Source organism: Pantherophis guttatus, chromosome 14 (genome assembly GCF_059756535.1).
Source record: "Pantherophis guttatus breed Tessera chromosome 14, ASM5975653v1, whole genome shotgun sequence".
Taxonomy (NCBI): Eukaryota; Metazoa; Chordata; class Lepidosauria; order Squamata; family Colubridae; genus Pantherophis; species Pantherophis guttatus.
Window position 1 is genome coordinate 15,170,671 of NC_142076.1, and position 18,712 is coordinate 15,189,382.

The 18,712-nt window shown below is 42.4% G+C and overlaps 1 protein-coding gene across 1 annotated transcript in view; it reads right to left on the minus strand.

The window, feature by feature from the left end:
* Positions 1-18,712, minus strand: part of SMG1 (SMG1 nonsense mediated mRNA decay associated PI3K related kinase) — a 69,463-nt gene that overhangs the window by 27,161 nt on the left and 23,590 nt on the right. The window contains exons 19-39 of the mRNA XM_034426234.3: positions 18,278-18,418; positions 17,666-17,865; positions 16,770-16,966; positions 16,349-16,513; positions 15,281-15,435; positions 13,353-13,498; positions 12,583-12,784; positions 10,763-10,872; positions 10,455-10,602; positions 10,201-10,360; positions 9,416-9,536; positions 8,426-8,674; positions 7,199-7,483; positions 5,894-6,038; positions 5,328-5,463; positions 4,515-4,745; positions 4,228-4,405; positions 3,273-3,434; positions 2,575-2,792; positions 1,714-1,868; positions 339-561 (exon numbers count right to left, since the gene is read on the minus strand). Coding sequence (XP_034282125.2) covers positions 339-561; positions 1,714-1,868; positions 2,575-2,792; positions 3,273-3,434; positions 4,228-4,405; positions 4,515-4,745; positions 5,328-5,463; positions 5,894-6,038; positions 7,199-7,483; positions 8,426-8,674; positions 9,416-9,536; positions 10,201-10,360; positions 10,455-10,602; positions 10,763-10,872; positions 12,583-12,784; positions 13,353-13,498; positions 15,281-15,435; positions 16,349-16,513; positions 16,770-16,966; positions 17,666-17,865; positions 18,278-18,418 — 3,727 coding nt within the window. The remainder of the gene's footprint in view (positions 1-338; positions 562-1,713; positions 1,869-2,574; positions 2,793-3,272; positions 3,435-4,227; positions 4,406-4,514; positions 4,746-5,327; positions 5,464-5,893; positions 6,039-7,198; positions 7,484-8,425; positions 8,675-9,415; positions 9,537-10,200; positions 10,361-10,454; positions 10,603-10,762; positions 10,873-12,582; positions 12,785-13,352; positions 13,499-15,280; positions 15,436-16,348; positions 16,514-16,769; positions 16,967-17,665; positions 17,866-18,277; positions 18,419-18,712) is intronic.

The following is an 18,712-nucleotide window of genomic DNA, read 5'->3' on the forward strand; positions in this document are numbered from 1 at the left end:
AGAATCAGAATTCACTTGGATGCAACATCAAACTTTGCAAATCGAGAATGAACTCTTTGATACTCTGTTGTATCCCCACCCAATTATCTAATTCAGGGGTCCCCGGTCCGTGGCGTGGCAGCAACCAGGCCACACAAACAAGCGAAGCCCCATCTGTGGGATGCAGGCAACACGCGAAACTATGCCGCCTCCCGTCCATGGAAAAACCTCTCTCCGCAGAACCAGTCCCTGGTGCCTGAAAGGTTGGGGACCATTGATCTAAGGCACAGTGAAGTTGCTTCTACATCAGTGAAGTTGCTTCTACATCAACTAAATAAGCGGGGGGGGGGGAACCCTACCTCTTTGAAAGGGATCCAGCTGCTTCCCGGCTTTGCGGGATTCGAAGGATTCTTTAGCTTTTCCAAGGCGTTTTCAATGGCATCCCCGTAATTATCCTGAAACCACTTCTCGTGGGGCGTTTCGGTGGGAGCGGCTGTGATGCTCTGCACGTGTTCCAGAGCAAATACGATGGGTTTCATTAAGGCTGTATGCTTTTCGCGCATGATGGCTATTTTTTCCTCTCTTAAAGGAAGAGGGGAGAAACAAAGAGCAATTAGGGGAAACTGTCACTTGGTTTGAAGAACAACTGATATTATCGGCACCATTTCCTCCCCCTAAAAATTGTGCAGCTTTTATTAGCATTCCGTTACAAATCTGGAAAAAAAAGCTGAGCCTTAATTTCTACCTAGTCATAAAAAGGCACAGGTAGTCCTCGACTTATGATTGGTCACTCAGTGATCTTTCAAAGTTAGGACAGATGTCCCCAGGATTACTTTATAACCCAGATTCAAAGTTTCGACATCTTGGCCCCATCTAAGGACATGTGATGACAAGGTCCCATGCTCAGCAACTAACCCGCATTTATGGTTTGCAGCATCTTGTGTTCACATGACTCCAAATTTAGGCTTTTGTTTCTGGCAAAACCACTGTCAAGACTGAACCACTTTGCTTTTTTCAAACTCTTTATCCCTATTCAACTCGCCAATGAACTGGGGGACAGGGAAGGATGGAATGGAATGCTGAGAAGCTGTGCACAGATCATGAGAGCCTGGAAACCATCAAGGTCACCACTGCAGGTGCTAGAGAAAGAGATGAACTGTTCCCATAACAAAAGGATGTCTCATAATTAGACAATGTGATCACTCAGGGATGGGAGAAAGGGAAGCTACTGTTTAAACTAAGCAAGCCTTTGCCCGGGAAAACAAGAGCTGGTTTTATTTCTTCAGTACCAAAATGGTGTTATCGGATAAAAGTTTTACTTTTGTGATTTCAAAGCTCCCGAAGTTTCCTTATTTTGGGCTCACTAGTTGGACAGCTGACAATCACCCATTGTGGAAAATGGATTCACAACAAAGGTCATAACATAGGCTCTGTCTTTGTGGTGACCCACTTAATGTACAACAGTAATTCAGGGCTCAATTAAAGCCATACGTTGAGAACTACCTGTATGCAGAAGAGACTATGGACTTTTTGTACAGATGTCAACGTCTCTTGTGATTTACAGTTAACCTGTCTGCAAATTCTGGAAGTAGAGCATCCTGTTTTCAGGGAAAAGTATGAAACTCGGAAGGTTTTCTTTTTGCTAAAAGTTCTTTGAGAAACTATCCAACTAATTTCTCAGAGGACATTTCAGGAGGCAGCGCGTCATCTTGTGCATTGGGAGAGAAAGCTTACTTGCGTAAAGTGTTGTTATTCTGGACTCTCTTCACTTCATCTTCCAGTTGCTGAATCCGCCTGAGGACGTACATGTGTTGCTGCAAAAGGACACCCAGCCAAAGTTCGTCCCAGAGAACGGTGACTCGGCGCAGCTCGGCTACAAGCATTTGAACCTAGATTGACATCAACACAAAAGTTTCTTTTAATGGTACTGTTGTGGCCCACCAGCGGATCTGGCAGCAGATTCGGACAGTGAGGAGGTTGGGGAGGAACCTGGGCCAGTCCTGGAGTCTGGGAAGGCTCCGATGAGGGCTCTCCGTCAGAGGCAGAGAGGGGGCCAGGGCCGTATGCCAGTTATCAGCTGCCTTCGGAGTCGGAGATCAGTGGGGCAGATGAACAGCTGGAACCTGTTCCCAGTGTGTGCATGCACAGAGTTGCCAGACGAAGGAAACAGCTAAAGAACAAGGGTCAATTTGGGAGTAAGGCCACAGGTGGACAATGAAGGGCCCCTCCCATAGGGAATAATAGAGGAGCGAAAGGGGAGGGAAGTTTGCAGGAGACAATTACTTCATTCCTGCATTCTTGCCAAGTATTGTGGTGTCTGAAAGATATCGGCCTGGCCACTCTCCAAGCCTGATAAAGGTTGGTAATTGTGAACTATCTTGAATGTTAAATTCACTGTTAAATTAAATAAAGGGGGTTTATCGGGACAAGGACTCGGCTTGGTGCTGCTGGGGAAGCCTAGATCAGAAGGCAGAAATGGATTTCCCAAGGCTCTTTTTCCCAGAGCTAAAGAACACTGATTCCTTCCTGCTTTAAGACAGAACTGTTAAAGCATGGAATTAAACACAAGCAGCAAAAGTAAGACAGAAACTATACCTGTAACACCATTGTTGGGTTTGCAGCTGACAGCTTCTCGACAATTTTGCTGTAGCAGTCTTGCATCATTGCCTGGTCTTCATTTAAGCCCAGTTTGGCCTCATCCTTTAGGCTCTCTTGAGAAGCTGGAGGGCTTGCCCCATCACACTCGCTGCCCAGCAGTTCTTCCCCTTGAATGTTGCCCAAAAAGGTAGGGATTGCCGAGGGGAATTTGCTCCCTAGGTTTTCAAGAGAAAAGAGGGTTAAGCCTTACTAGGCAAAAATCCAAAGGTCGACCAGAGATTGCCAGATTTAAACTTGGTTAGATTATCTACACATCCTCAGACTAGTGTGAGCCCATATTGGTCCAACATAAAGATAAGCTATGGAGGATCCGAGCCACAATCAGTGTTCACCCGCAAGGGTGATGTCATTTTTCCAACGGAATATCAATACGGGTAGTCCTCAACATACAACCATAATGGAGCCTGACTGCAGAAGGGGACTTACCGTCAGAACTTCAAATATGAGTCATACGTGCCCCTTTTCAGGTCAGTCATAAGTTGAGGACTACCTGTACAATTTGTAAAGAAACATTGTGAAATAGATACAAAGCCTGCAATACGTACCATTTGCTGGCAAAAAGACTTGCAACATGGCTAAAAGATTAAACGACCTAGAGAAATGAGGCACTTCAAAAGATAACGAATCAAATATACCTGAGGCTTGAGATTCGCTGCTCAGAGAAATAGTGCCAACAATTGCAGGGTACAGGATGAGGTGAGGAGAATCTTGGGCTACTCGGCAGAGAAGGTTGCAAATGCTCTGTCGAACATATACTTCCGGGTGATTTAGACGCGAGAAGAGTTGAGGAATGATGCCTTTACGAAGACAAAAAGCAGACAGCGTAAAGAATTGATTGACACGCCGCAACCGAAAGATTGTTGTTTTTGCGTTTGACCACTTAAAACTGCAATTAAGTCTTATTGAAAAACCTGCTACTGAGTATAATCTCTTGTTAGCACATGCACTGTCCTAGACTGTCTTACAGCTCAAGCGTGAAAATGCTTGTAAGCTAGAAGTGCTACTGTAAATAGCTATCTTGCCCAGCAGAAGCCAGTCTGTGCAGACCTCTTAAGGGGTGAACTCAAAACAAGGCAGAATATAGCCAATATTTTGAAGCGTGTATTTTGGTTGATATATCCGTAAAATTCATTGGCCTTTTTAGCAATGTTGTCCCACTTGTATTCTATATTTATCATACACTTTCACATCCTGTCAAGAAAATATCTTTTGAGTTCCAAATGCACAAAAGGTTCCACTTCTGTACCGTGAAGCTGTGAAGCTCAGGGTAAGAAATGGACACACAATTGTGAAGTACCCCACAATATCACAAAAGAAAACACTCAATTCAATAGTCAACAATGAGATGGGCAGCATATAAATTTAACAAATGAATAAAATTCCTTAAGTTCCTTAAGGAAGGGAGGAAAACTATTTTTACCAGGTCTATCATGTTCAAAATTTAACCCCATGAAATGCAAAGATAATCAGCATGGGGATAATTACAATCAATTAATTGTAGCCTATTAATTCAAGTCGGTTTTATTTCCCTCAAACAGCTTGAAGAGAAACGAAGAGAATAGAATTCTGAACTGCTAAAAATGTCCATACCTCGCCATGGAGCTGTAGGAGTCGTTTCCAGTCCGTGTTCGAGATACTGCCTCAGTTCCCCGGCGTGTTTCACAAGCAGCCTTAACAACCTCAAGGTGGCCATTACGATGACATCATCAGTGCTCTGTTCTGAAATATTCCTGAGGTGCAATCTGGGATCGTCTTCATCCAGAGGAACCTACAGGGCCAAAAGAGGAAACCAGCTCTGCTGAGAGAACAGTTCTTTTTACAACCTCGGCGGCTTAACAGCTCTCTTGGCAAACTGATCAAAATGCACAATTGCCTACCTGGCCAGCATTAAGTTTCAGGAAAGTAAAATAGGCACTACAGGAAAGTTTATAAAGGCTGAAGATCCTGTCTACAACTTTCCTCCACACTTTGATGAGTCCCTCGGTTGAGTTCTCTTCCAGGTCCAAGAGCCAGGGGCAACTTGTCAACAACTGGCGCCAGATCACGTCCACCATATCATCTTCCTCATTGTCTTCATTCTCTGCAATCTGAAGGGTTATATCCTCATCCTGAAGGGAGATTTAATGTAAAGATTACTCCCCCGGGTAACACCAAAAGCAGATTACAAGTTGGCAAATAAAAACTTTCTTCGTCCTATTTCAGTCAATTTTTAAAGCAAGCCAGTTTTAGGCAGGTTCATGGTGTCCCTTGATTTACACCAAAGTGACATCTTTTACATTTTCAATACTTTAAGTACCATATCTTGTTCCTTTCTGATTATACAAGAGAGCATGGCCCTCAAATAAATTGGCTGGCTTGAGTCAAATTTTAAATTGATTTTAAATTGGGTTGTTTTAATTTACGGCCAAAATATTTAATTATTTTAAACTGTTCTTTAAATTTTGTATGTTTTGTTTTTTACTTTGGCTGTTCACCGCCCTGAGTCCTATTTGGAGAAGGGCGGTATAGAAATGGAAACAATAAGTTATATAAAGAAATACCCATGCAACAGTGATCTAGTAACATTGGTCTTTTGATTTAACATTTAGCAGATCCATACATAAAACTGTTAATCAACTCTAAGTCTGTAACCAAGGACAGTACCGTATCTGACTTTTCAACCATTATTCAGCTGCAAATTTTAGACTAACCTGAATCCCAGCAGGCCGGCAGACTGCCTGTCCAAGAATGTTGTAGATTTTCTCTCTGTCGTCTTCTGCAATATTTTCCGGAAGTAGGCTCTGAACTTCAGATTTTTCTCCTTGCAGCAAGCGCACACCTCCTTGACTGTAACATCAAAGAATTTTTCCAAAAGTTAAGTTATTTGGGTGGTGCTAACACAGCTTTGCCAGAACTAATTTTTTTTTCCAAATATCCTACTGTTCAGTCTGCTTATTCAATTACCATTCCCTGCTTTAGACAAGACAGGCTTATACTGATTCCACTTTGAAGTCCATTTACAGAAAGTTATTAACTTGAGACCAGGGGTGAAATTCAGCAGGTTCTGACAGGTTCTGGAGAACCGGTAGCGGAAATTTTGAGTAGTTTGGAGAACCAGCAAATACCACCTCTGGCTGACCCCAGAGTGGGGTGGGAATGGAGATTTTGCAGTATCCTTCCCCTGCCACGCCCACAGAACCGGTAGTAAAAAAAATTGAATTCCACCCCTTCTTGAGACGTATTCACAGCACACATCAATTTAAAGAACTGGATTTACCTGGCATTGTCCACCACCTTTCGGCCCCATCTGTAAGCCCAGCTAGCTAGAGCAGCCCATGATTTCGCTACTTCGGGGGCCTGGGCTGATGAGAGACGATACAGCTGCCCCAAAATGAAATCAGGTTCTCCAACACCGATGTTGACTGGAGAAAGAGAACAAAGCATGGTGTGGTTATCTCAAGGGGGGAAAGGCCAGTGGTCCACCTTTTGAGTGCTTATTTTTGAACAAGCAGAGAGAATAAAGATGTCAGCTGAATGGCATGATGCCAGACTATCAAAGACCTATGTATTTAGATTTCTCTGCCGCCCTCCATCTCACCACAAGGCGACTCTGGGTGGCTTACAAGGGTAAAAATAATAAAACTATAGATAGATAGATAGATAGATAGATAGATAGATAGATAGATAGATAGATAGATAGATAGATAGATAGATAGATAGATAGATAGATAGATAGATAGATAGATAGATAGAGACAGACAGAGACAGAGACAGAGACAGAGACAGAGACAGACAGACAGACAGACAGACAGACAGACAGACAAAGAGCAGTGTGGTGGCCTAGTGGTAAAGACTCTCGCCTCCCACTCAGAAAGTTGAGAGTAGATAGCAGTAGATATTTCTCTCCTAGGGCACACAAAGAAAAAATATTTGCTGTGAACTCCATGTGGCGTCAGAAAAGAGCATCTGACCAGTAAACGCTCAGCTCCATCCACTCTACCCCAAATTAAGGGATTACAGGGCCGTAAAAAAGGAAGATGGATAGATGGATGGGTATAGTAGCAATAAAAATATAAATTATGATTAAAATTACTGTATAAAAATGGGGAGAATAGGAACAGGGTGTGCAGGGGATGAGGTGGGATCTGCTATTGGTCCATCAACCACCTCCTATGTAGTAATGGTTCCCCTTGCACATATGTGCTAGTTGTTCCCGACTCTAGGGGGCGGTCCTCATCTCCGTTTCTAAGCCGAAGAGCCATCACTGTCCGAAGACGTCCGTGGTCATGTGGCTGACATGACTAAATACCAAAGGTGCACAGAACGCTGTTACCTTCCCACCAAAGGTGGTCCCTATTTTTCTACTTGCAATTTTATCTGCTTTCGAACTGCTAGGTTGGCAGAAGCTGGGACAAGTAAGGGGAGCTCACCCCTTACACGGCACTAGGGATTTGAACCACTGAACTGCCTACCTTTTGATCAACAAGCTCAGCATCTTAGCCACTGAGCCACCGCATCCCCTCTACCTCCTATGTAGACAAAGCACCAAAAAAAAAAAGGCCCAGCTTTGGGTCTTTTTTACCTGTGGATTCACTTTCAATCCTTGGATACTCTTCGTCCATGGAGTTAACGGATGGCAGATCAATTAAGGTGTAGATGTTTCTAGATAGCATGGAAAGGCCCGCAAGATTTTGTTGCTGTCGCGCTCGGTACACTTGTTTCAACTGTCCTGAAATTTCCTTCCACTCGGCTTGGATCCACTTGGCTAAGGTCAGAATGGACTTGGCCACAGCACTTTCAGCTTTGGCAGATTTGCAGAAGCATATGGCGCAGGAGCTCAGCATTTCCATGGCGTGGGTGGACTGGCCTGAAAACAGGGAAGGCCGTTTTAGTGGCAGACATTGGTAGAACGAGAAACTGGCATTTCAGCTCTGCACATTTCAGAGACGAAGGTTGCCTTAACAACCCACAGGGGGGCACAAAGAGACAGATATAAAGCATCACTGATAACAACCAAAACACTGTAACATTCATTGCATTAACCCAGAATATTGGATGCAGAGGCGTTTCTCAAAATGTCTTGCCACTTTCCAACTTGGAAGAGAATTTGAGAGTCATCTTAAAAGGAGTTTAAAATCCTCATTTGGTATTCTACCAATGTAACAAAGGACTGTTGTATCTTTTTTCCCTTCTCAAGAGACTGCCTGGACAAGTCCCTGCAGTTTTCTTGGCGAGATTTTTCTGAAATGGTTTGCCATTGCTTCCTTCCTAGGGCTGAGAGAAAGTGTCTCAGTCACCCAGTTGGCTTTGTGCCTAAGGCAGGACTAGAATTCAGTCTCCTGGCTTTGGCCTGGTGCCTTCATCAGTACACCAATCTGACTCTTACCATGAATTTAGATAAACTCACATTTAAATTTTCATCGTAATCTGAGTCCCATGTGGAAAATTAGACATAGGTTAATTTCTCAAGTTATCAGTTTCATTAAAAATTTCATTAAAGCTGGATAAATCCAGAGTCGCTTCAGATAGTGCAGGAATTCCCAACCGTGGGTGCAAGGTAATATTCCAGGGGATGTGAAAACTTGGGTTTAGAAGTTTCAAAGTTATAGTGTATATGTGTAATGATATGCATATAATTATTTTTTAAGGGTTCAAGAATATATCAGAAGCGTTCTAGGGGTGTGGGGTATAGAAAAGGTTGGGACCCCCTGAGATAGTGAGATGGGCAACATATAAATTTAATGAATTAAGGAAAACATGACAAGTACTGAAAAGTGATTTTTGAAAAAGTTACACAAGCATCACTTACCAGCTGTGTATAACAGTTTGGTCTTTTCTATTTCAAGCTCAGGGCCCCATTTTTCATCCATCTGAATCGGTGCCAGCTGCTTCTTAAAGTGGTGGACTAAATCCTGGGCTGTGGTGGTTTTCCCTAGCTGAATTTCGCTACACTGGGCAAGCAATCGCGTCGCCAGGGCCACGTTCCCACGTTTCCTAGCAAATTTTGCAGCAGTCAGCCCCAGTTCCATTAAATGGCTTTTAACTGGAATACTCTGCTCTGAAAACACAGAAGTCCAAAAGTGGTGAACTAAAAAGAATCAGATGTGACAAATTACAAAGAGAAGAGAAGAGGGGCTGCCACAAAGAAGGGTGGGTAGATGTCAACTTATTTTCCAAAGCACCAAGAAGGCAGGATAAGAAACAAGGGATGGAAACTAATCAAGGAGAGAAGCAATCTGGAATTAAGTAGAAACTTCCTAACAGTGAGAACAATTAACCGGTGGAACAGCTTGCCTCCAGAAGTTGTGGCTGCTTCATCACTGAAGGTTTTTAAAAAAAGACTGGACAGGCAGCTATCTGAAATGGTATAAGGTCTCCTGCTTGAGCAGGGGGTTAGATTAGAAGACCTCCAAGGTCCCTTCCACCTCTTATTCTGATTAAAGATATCTCATCTCTCCTCTTGAGTAACATTGCCAAGCATTGGATCTAAGTAGTGTTTCCCTTTATTTAAAAGTATGATCTCAACTTCTAGGTTCTCTTAAATCCAAGAGTAACTAATCCTGGTTTAGTAAGTCTTTACTTCTTTTTAAACTTTAATGCAGATAATCAGGTGGAGAGATTTTGCAATTCTGTTTAACTATACCATAGGGGGGAATAGCTTTAGATTCTCCCAGAACAGACCTTCATGAGATAATATGATGGTTTCTAAGAAACAAAACTGCAGATTAATAGAACTGCTACACTTTTGTCAAAGGGACAATTCTAGGATCTCCTTATCAAAATGCACGTGGGTTTATACCTTTCAGCTTGTCCAATAACTGATTTTGGAACATGGTGTATCTTAAAGCGTGCATCCACGGCCTTACATCATGTTGCTTACATGAACGCAAGGCTTCGCTGAACAAGGGAATGAGGCAATCCTGTAAAAAACAAAGGGGTGTGAGTAGATGGGCTGCAAGGCACCTTTTCCTCCAGTTTCTAATAGAATCAGTCCTACACGGATCCTGACACATTCTTAAAGTATGTGCTGCATACCTCCGCTAGCACACCTCTTCATTAATCATAGGTGTTTGATAATACACTAATGAAAAGTCAGTGGTGATGCCAGCTGACTTCTGGTATTATAGTAGTAGTTGTATTTTTATCATTTCATGATCATGTTTTTAGAGTTAGAATTATAGTTAGGATTTTACTGCTATTGTGACCTGCCCAGAGTTATTTAAGACAGTCAACCATACAGATCTTTTAAATGTTTTTTATGAAAAAAGCAAGATTGGTTATGACAATAAAATCCACCACCACCCCAAAAAAAAATAAAAGAAAAGAAAAGCAACACGGTAACTGCAGAATAGGACTTTGATCTTAACCCCATAAACCTAATTGCTGCATGTTAATATTTAAAAGAGTCTAGGGTGGTTATTCTCAAAGTATTTTGTCTGGTATGGATTTTGTTCTCCATCGTATAATGAGGTCTTTTAAGGTCGGAATTTCTAAATTCACACACTTGACCAGGGCAGGTCACAAGCAAGAGCACCCCTCCGTATCTGATGTCCTGTCCTGTTCAGGAGGGGCAAAGACAAATACCTCGGAGGACAGCCGGCTCGAGACCGTGTTTTCCAAAGCGGACGAACAGTACAGCTGCAGAGTGCTGAGGACGGGCAAAGACTGAGAAATGGTCAAGGTGGACAGCCGTAAAGGCCCAAGAGCAATGCGGGACGTCTGCTTCAAATACTTGGTCAAGTTCCTGGAAAACCAAGCGGGCACACCCAAGGATTATTCGAGCTGCTAGCCTTCCATAAAACCTATCCCAACCATCCCGACCACCACGCCATGCTCACTCTGTCATGGGCTGCCATTTCTGGTCCTGGTCGAGGTAGCCTACGGCCGTGGCCAAACAGACGGAGCTTCTCAACAGCTGAACCTCAATGGCTTTCTGAAGTTCTCTGGGATCGGGAGACAACACGTTTGGAAGGAGCTTCTTCATATCTACAACGAGCGTCAGCAGATATAGAGTTGCTAATATCCATCGACTTCAGGCTGGCTGTTTTTAATCCCACAATAAAGCCACCACCACCAATGGATGGGTGTGGAAATTAAGCTGAACACCGCCCCCCCGTGAGTCAACATAAGCTTTAATTTGGAGTACCTATTTTTTCTTTGGCCCCTCCAATAAGCAGGTTGATGTCCTCCCCAGGAAGCAGCTCTAGTTGTTCTGTACATTCGGCAAGTTCTCCAGCTCCAAAGCTGCTCAGGGACCTGCGATAAAATGAAACCCGCTTCTTAATTTAGCCCAGCAACAAGCTGCTTTCTGCTTTTATTTCTGCAATTGTCACTTCCAACTTCTACAAAGACTGGTCTTTCTCTTTGTGATAGGCTACTATTTGGGAGAGAGGAAGATATTGATTGATTGGTTGGTTGAATGTCTACATGCTAGAAAAAGAAAGAGAGGAAAATAATGGGTTTTCCCTTTTACTTTTCTCTGTGGCCTCATCTGTTCCTTTCATTCAACCTTGCCCTTCAGAATTTTACACCAGAGGGCATTGCTTTTTGGAGTGATTACCCTAAAATGTAAATAGTTAAATCCGTTTTGGCAAGGTCACAAGGTATGCCGTTCAGAATGAGCAAAGTGCAAAATCTTTGCAAGTGGTCCATATTATGAGCCGCGGTGGCGCAGTGGTTAGAGTGCAGTATTGCAGGCTGCTTCTGCTGACTGCCGTCTGCCTGCAACTTGGCAGTTCGAATCTCACCAGGCTCCAGGTTGACTCAGCCTTCCATCCTTCCGAGGTGGGTAAAATGAGGACCCAGATAGTTGGGGGCAAGAGGCTGACTCTGTAAACCGCTTAGAGAGGGCTGGAAAGCACTGTGAAGCGGTATATAAATCTAAGGGCTATTGCTATTACAGTACTATTTCAAGTTTAGATGGGCAAAAAAGGAGCTGCTATATTGGATTAATGCCTGGAGATCCGTGACCATGGCTCTTGAGAGGTAGTGGGACTGCCTCTGAAGGCTACCTTCTGAGAGGCTTCCTTGTGCAGTTTGTGGGCCACGGTGAGAGCAGGCTGCTAGACTAGATGGGCCAGAGCAGTGGTGACATTCAAATTTTTTCCCTACTGGTTCTGTGGGTGTGGTTTTGTGTGTGTGTGGGGGGGGTGTCCTGTGACTGAGTGGGCATGGCCAACTCGATGTCACTCATGGCCACGCCCACTCAGTCACATGACACACCCCCAAACCACGCCCACAGAACCCGGTAGGAAAAATGTGTGTATGAGCACTAGAAAGGCTCATAGTGAATGCTGTGGCAGAGATAAGCCAAAATTTTCTCCCTCCATTCACAGCGGAGCTGCTGCTCCCTTTATGGTCCCCCCCGGCCCCCTCCCTCCCAGGGGTCAAAGTACCTTAAAGGGAGAGGCTGCAGCAGCTCCACTGTGAATGGAAGGAGAAAAGTTCAGATTCTCTCTGCTGCATTTAACGTTGAATTCTGTGGAATATCAAGTGGTTGAAAGGGCCGAGCGAGCGGCCGGAAGAGGTGAGCGGTGAGCAGGCAGGTGTGGGCGGGGCCAACTAGGGGTGATTTTTATCGGTTTGGTGAACTGATTCAAATCCTCCCTACCAGTTCGTCCGAGCCGGTCCAATCTGGTCGAATTTTACCTCTGGGCCAGAGGTGTGACTTAGAAGGACGCTGCTTATCTTCTTAAACCTCTGTTTGGGAGGCTGGCCTATATATATATATATATATATTAATCTTAATTAGTAATGGAGAATCAGGAGGCAGAACCAAATGTAACAGCAGGGCGCAGAACCACTACAGCTCAAAATCAGAAGTCTGCCCTCGCCAGGAAAACCTCAACTATCATCTCCTCTTGGTTTCCTTTTGTCTGTCACACAGGTGAGCTGTCCTAAGCACATCTGTTGCCTGAAAAAGACTTCCTCGTGGCATGGCACGGCTGACAAGCCAGCAGAACTTACTTGATGTAGTTGAAGTCTGCTTTCAAATTTACTGAGCCACTGCTGCTGTTTTTTTTCAAGTCATGCACCGCGTTCTGCCATTCCTGCACCGAAGACCAGTCTGCGATGGAGATGTAACACTCGCAAGCTTTGTTCCCTAGGTAATTGATGACTTCAGGGGAAGAATCCCCTGGCTTAGTCAGCACCATCTTCCGCGAATCTCCTGCATAAGCCAAAGTCTACCATTAGTGCCCTCCACAAACTTAAGACACAGTGTTTTCAAATGTTTTATTTTATTTATTTAATTCAATATGTTATCTCTCGACACACACCTTGGAATTCATTTTCTGGGATGAAAGCTCGACCATCTATTGTGGTCTTTGGAAAGAGTTTTATTTTCCTGCCTCACAATTCTCACCTATGCTACTTTTGGTCAATGCAATATTTGTTTCTTGGGCAAAGGTACAGAAAACAACACTGCTACTTTTTTCTCTTCCTTAAAAAGAGGTTGCATTATTGCTTCCTATGGAGAACCATCACACATGAACTATCCCCAAAATAAGATCCTATCAAGTCAAAGGTGCCAACTTTATATTCTTGCTTGTTCCATTTAAGGAACATGCAGTTTACTCTTTTTAGACTTATGGGCATGTTCATTTCTAAGTATTTCCACCTACGCACACAGAGACATACCACCCTTCCTTCTATGCTGCACTCATGACTGTCCCAGACTGTCAGTAACTGACTAAACACAGTCTCTCAAAAATAATAATAATAATAATAATACCCACCATTTAGGGAGTGTTTCGGGCTGGCATTATTGCCACTGTTCAAATTGGCCAACTTGAGGACGGCTTTATCGAAACCGGCAACACAGCAATCAACCCCCGTCATGGCAGAGAGATGCTCCTGGTACTCAACAGCCGCCTTTTCAAACCTTCAAGAATGTCAGTTGCAGGAATTAGGAAAAACTTCCCATGACTACTTATGCTGCTTTAATCCATCCCATAATAGAATGTTCCTCGTTGGAAAGGAATGGCCCCACATATAGCTTGGCAACGAGCAGACCAGAAGCACAGATTTAGCCCACAAATTTGCCTTTTCCAGCTGCTCTTCCCAGTAAAGGGAGAGAAAGAGCGGTAAATGAACCCACCATCCTGTTCATCACTGTTCTCCTGTTCAGAAAAACGCTACAAATTTATATTTTCCCACCACCCCTTAGCTTCTAAACCAGGGGTCTCCAAACTTGGCAACTTTCCGACTTTGACTCCCAGAATTCTACGCCAGGTGAGAAATTCTGGGAGTTGAAATCTACAAGTTTTAAACTTAGTAAATTTGGAGACCGCTGTTCTTTTTTCTTTTTTAATAATTTTTATTAAACAGTTTGTCTTTAAAAACAACACAAAAAACAATCACACATATATAAAATAAAACACATCAAGACATAACGTATTGAACATTACATACCGTCAATGGTAATTTTACAGCATTCTGTATCGACATACGTATTTTGCTTTTGTAGTTCTCTATTCTATCATTTCTATTTACTTCTCAATAGTAGAATAATCACATTATTTCAATGTATATATACATACATTGTAATATTCATTGTTCTCATCTACATATTTATATTCGTTTATATTTACATCTCTTTATTTAATGTTATTCAGTTACCCATTTTGAGTTTCATCAGTATTAAATTAAACATTTCTTGTTCTGATTTCTGTTTTTGAGCCAACTGTATATTTTATTCCATATTTCATAATAGTCCAAATCCTCTCTCTCTTTCAACTCCATAGTCATTGAGATGGATAAAATGACTATGGAGACTGCTGTTCTAAATCTACTCCCAGCTGGTACCATGTTTTCCCCAAAAATAAGACCCTCTCTTCTATTTTTTTGAACCCTGAAATAAGCGCTTGGCCTTATTGCCATGCACTCAAAAGCCCGATTGGGCTTATTATCAGGGGATGTCTTATTTTAGGAGAAACAGGGTACTTACGATACTGCCCCACATAACCACAGTAGCCTATGATGAGAATAAATGACACCCATCAAAGCAAGCACACTATATCTTAAAACAGTTCTTCAAAAGATGTCGAGCACCACTCTCTGTTCTTCTAGATTATATAGATGCTCTGGAAAAGTATGCACCCCAATAAATGGACGCCTACTGCGACATCACATCCATAAAGATAAGATAACCCACACGATGCCAATTGATCTCCCTTCCCCTCATGGAAGGGTCTAAACATGAAAAGGGGAAAAAGTTACCATATTTTTCGAACTATAAGCAGCACTTTTTTATCTCCCAAAAGGGGGTGAAAATGTCTGTGCGTCTTATAGACCGAATATTGCTGAAGCCCCACCCACCCACCAGCTGCTTTTTTGGCCTCCGCACGCCCCGTTTTCACACCTTTTTTTTCAGCCACTTTTTGAAGCTTTTTTCAGCCCCTTTTTCAGGGCTTTTTTGGCCCTTTTTTGGGAGGAAAATGGGCCAACACAAGCCTCAAAAATGGACCAAAAAACCCCCCAAAACGGGCTGAAAAAAGCCTTGAAAATGGGCCGAAAAATCCCCCAAACAGGCCCCCAAAAGCTGGAAAAGGGCCAAAAAAAGGGAAGCCAAAAACTTTTTTGTTTTCCTCTTCTAAATTTAGGTGCATCTTATAGTCTGAAAAATACGGTATATTTATTCACCATTGTTGTATAAACCACTCACCGTCCTTCAGCCTGCTGAGCTACAGAATTAATCCAGGTGAGGTTTTTGCCAACTATAGCTGAAGACCAGACAGCTATACCTTGAATGGCTTCGGGGCAATGAAGTTCACACAGGGCTTCTACGACCATCATGATAGTTACTTCTAATTCATTTCCCTAGGAGGAGAGATATCAAAAAATGGTTAGTTTCATCTATTAGTTTAATCCCATCATGTCTGACTCTAGGGGGTCAGTGCACATCTCAGCCACAGCACTGTCCGAAGACATTTCCATAGCCACTGGAAAAGACTCTGATGTTGGGAAAGATATTGAAGGCAAAAGGGGAAGGAGGATGGAAGAGGATCAGATGGTTAGTTAAGGTCAGCGAGCCTATCAGTTTGTTGCAAAAATCAAATCTAGAAAGCACACACAGGCAGACTGATGCAGCAGGATTCATTAACTTCTTTATCTACATAACAGATGAAGTAAATTTTACAAGAGTTCTTTCAATGTGGTAACAAGTAAAGAGATCAGTTTCCAGTTTCAGTTCAGCAGACAGACAAGCCCAGGCTTGTTTCATTTCAGAGCTGAGCACAGAGCTTAATACAAAGAGAGCCTCCTCTATACAGGGCAGTTAAACTTCTGCACAGACTCAGTTGCCTATGCCAAGCCGAGACTTCAGTTTCTGTTTCAAAATAAGCCTCATTGGCTGAGCCTGTTACCCTGCCTATTCATTGGCTGACCTTGTTACTTTGTCTTCATTCAGTCCCATTGGCTGATCTATTCCAGTCCATGAATATTCATACTCTGACAGATGCAGTGATCAGGAATTTTAGAGCAACTGTGGGAGACCATGGAGGACGGGGGGGTCCTGACGTGCTATGGTCCATAGGGTCACCAAGAATCGGACACTACTTAGCAACAAATTTTAGTCCTTGTGATTCTTATAACAAGTCTGTCTTGAGTGATACCTCACATAATTACTCTGCATGGGGGTGGGGAAATGGGACATAAGTAAGCCAGCAACCTTTGGCTACCCTGGTGATTTATTCAGAAGACTCTGAAATATTATGCCCAGAAGTGTCATTACCTGAGATATATTATTAGTCTTCATTTCTGTCAGCAAATCAAAACCATGACGGACCGTGACGGCGGGCTGTCCAGCCAATAACCCAACGCGCATGATGGAAAGTCGAATACGAGTTAACCAATCTTGGCAGGTCTGACGGTTTGTGTAGAAGAAGGTCCTGATTACCTTTGTAAATGGAGAGGGAGAAATCTCACTTACTGCTTGTTTACTCACGGATGTACAACAGGAAGATTTACCTATACACCGTAAAAACAGTAAAAAAACAAAAAAACAAACAAACTGGAACATAACTGTGGAGAGTCTATCTTCAGAAGGAGCTTTGGATCATGAAGACAACCCCAATCAACAACTGATCTGTTGATCAGCAACTGGATGTTTTAAGGCTACTACGTAAGTAGGAGAGGGGGGGTGCTGGAGTTACCTTTGGTGGGGACGTAAGAGCATTGGCGCATCCTTCATAAGCATTATACATCAGTTTCTCCAAGTTCTCCAAGTACTGAAGGAGCAGAACCAGCCGCAGTTGGTTGCTGCTGTGACCTTCGTCGTTGTCAGCTGTAGTCCACTGGCTGACGTCTTGATCCGGATTTAAGGTGTGAGCCGCAAGGCTTCTAATGATACCTGGAAGCAGTGCCGATTCAGAATAGATCAGGGTACAATGTTTCAGACTAACTATTTCTACCCAAACTTGAAAAAGGCAATTCCTTCATTGCAGAAAAGATCCCATGGCCACACTGAGCATTTTGAACTGAATCATATTGAATGCACAGACATCCTTATATACAAGTTTACGAAAGTTGTCCATAGATTCGTAATTATAATGACTGTTTAAATTCTGAGTTTATCTCACATAGAAAACAATAAGGATAAAGGTGTAACTAGCTAGGAAAATACTAGAAAAGTGCATCCTTTACAGAGCTCTGATGAGAATATTCACTAATTTGTTTGTACAAAACCAAGGCTACAATCTTATGTCTGATTTGCCATCCCATTAGAAAAGGATTTTTAATTTTTTAAATAACCAGATTAGAATGCATAGGAATTTTATGTATGCTGTGCCTTGTCTAGAAAAAAAAATTCAATGAAATGTTTTTGTAAATTTCAGCAATACGTGAACTAGAATCCTTTTTAAAAATGCAATTTCACATTATGCGTTTTAAGTTAAGGCAGGTTTCGATTTAAAAAAGTAAGCACACTATTTCCAAAATGCCCCTCAATTTTGGGGAAGCACACATGCATACTGTTTATGAACATGTTTTAAAAATGTCTAGTCATCCCAGATAGAAAGTGTGAAAATATACTATAAATCTTTTCAGTTACCTTCAATAGTTTGGAACGTGTCCTGAGCTCTGCCTAGGGGTGTTCTTAACTTTGAAAGGACAGTAAATTGGGCTGCTTCCCAAATAGCCCACTGCCAAAGGACAGCCTCTGTTTTCAATAAATTGCGTGGAATACTGGATTGATCGTGTTTGTCCAATCTTTGGCAACTATAAAATAACCTTTCTAGCCAGCTCTCTTTCCTGAAACAGAATTGGTTAAGGCAGGTGAGCAAAAGTTAACACAATGTAACTGAATTATATTTCATTTAGACTAAGAGAGGAATGTTATCTACAGTAACAGCAGCTGTTACTGTACAACAGTATTCAGTGGCTCTACTCAGATTTAATATCAAATAAAATTAAGTTTTTCGTTCTATCTATATGTCTCGGGGTGTCAGTTCCTCATTTCCATCCGCAGCCACAAGCAAAACCCTCTCGTAGAGGCTAAGTTATTTAATACAATATATTATGTATAATTTCTCAGTAACTGACTATCTCTTGCCAATGTACCCATTTTTCCTTGTTCTTCCACCTCACCAAATAATATTCTTTTTTTTTTCTTTTCTTTTCTTTTTTTTTTTTTGTAGCTTTGAAATTCACAGGTGCTTCTTACCCTGTTCGGTGAGAACTTCCATACAGGATGAAACTGATGATATCAGAAAAGTCTTGTGGGTGAAATGTGTTGCTTGGAGTTTTGCTCATGTGTCCCCGAATGGCTAGGGAGATTTCTTGGATTTCTGCATGGTGATGATTGCTATTAAAAATTACAAGAAAAAAAAAACACAAATTGTTTAGTGAGAACTTGAGAGGCAAATATACAGACACAAAGCTTCCTCCCAGCTGTCACCTGTAAATGTCAATCTCTCCTCCACACACACACAAAAAATGGCTTTTACATGGGCCTCACATTATATGACCTACGACTTGGTATGTAGAATAGGTAGAAAAAGAGCTCTGACCCAGTGCGCAGCACATTAGACCCCTCACATCTTGAAGAATGTATCTCCCAATCCATCAAATTCTCACCATGGATTGGGAAAGGATCTAG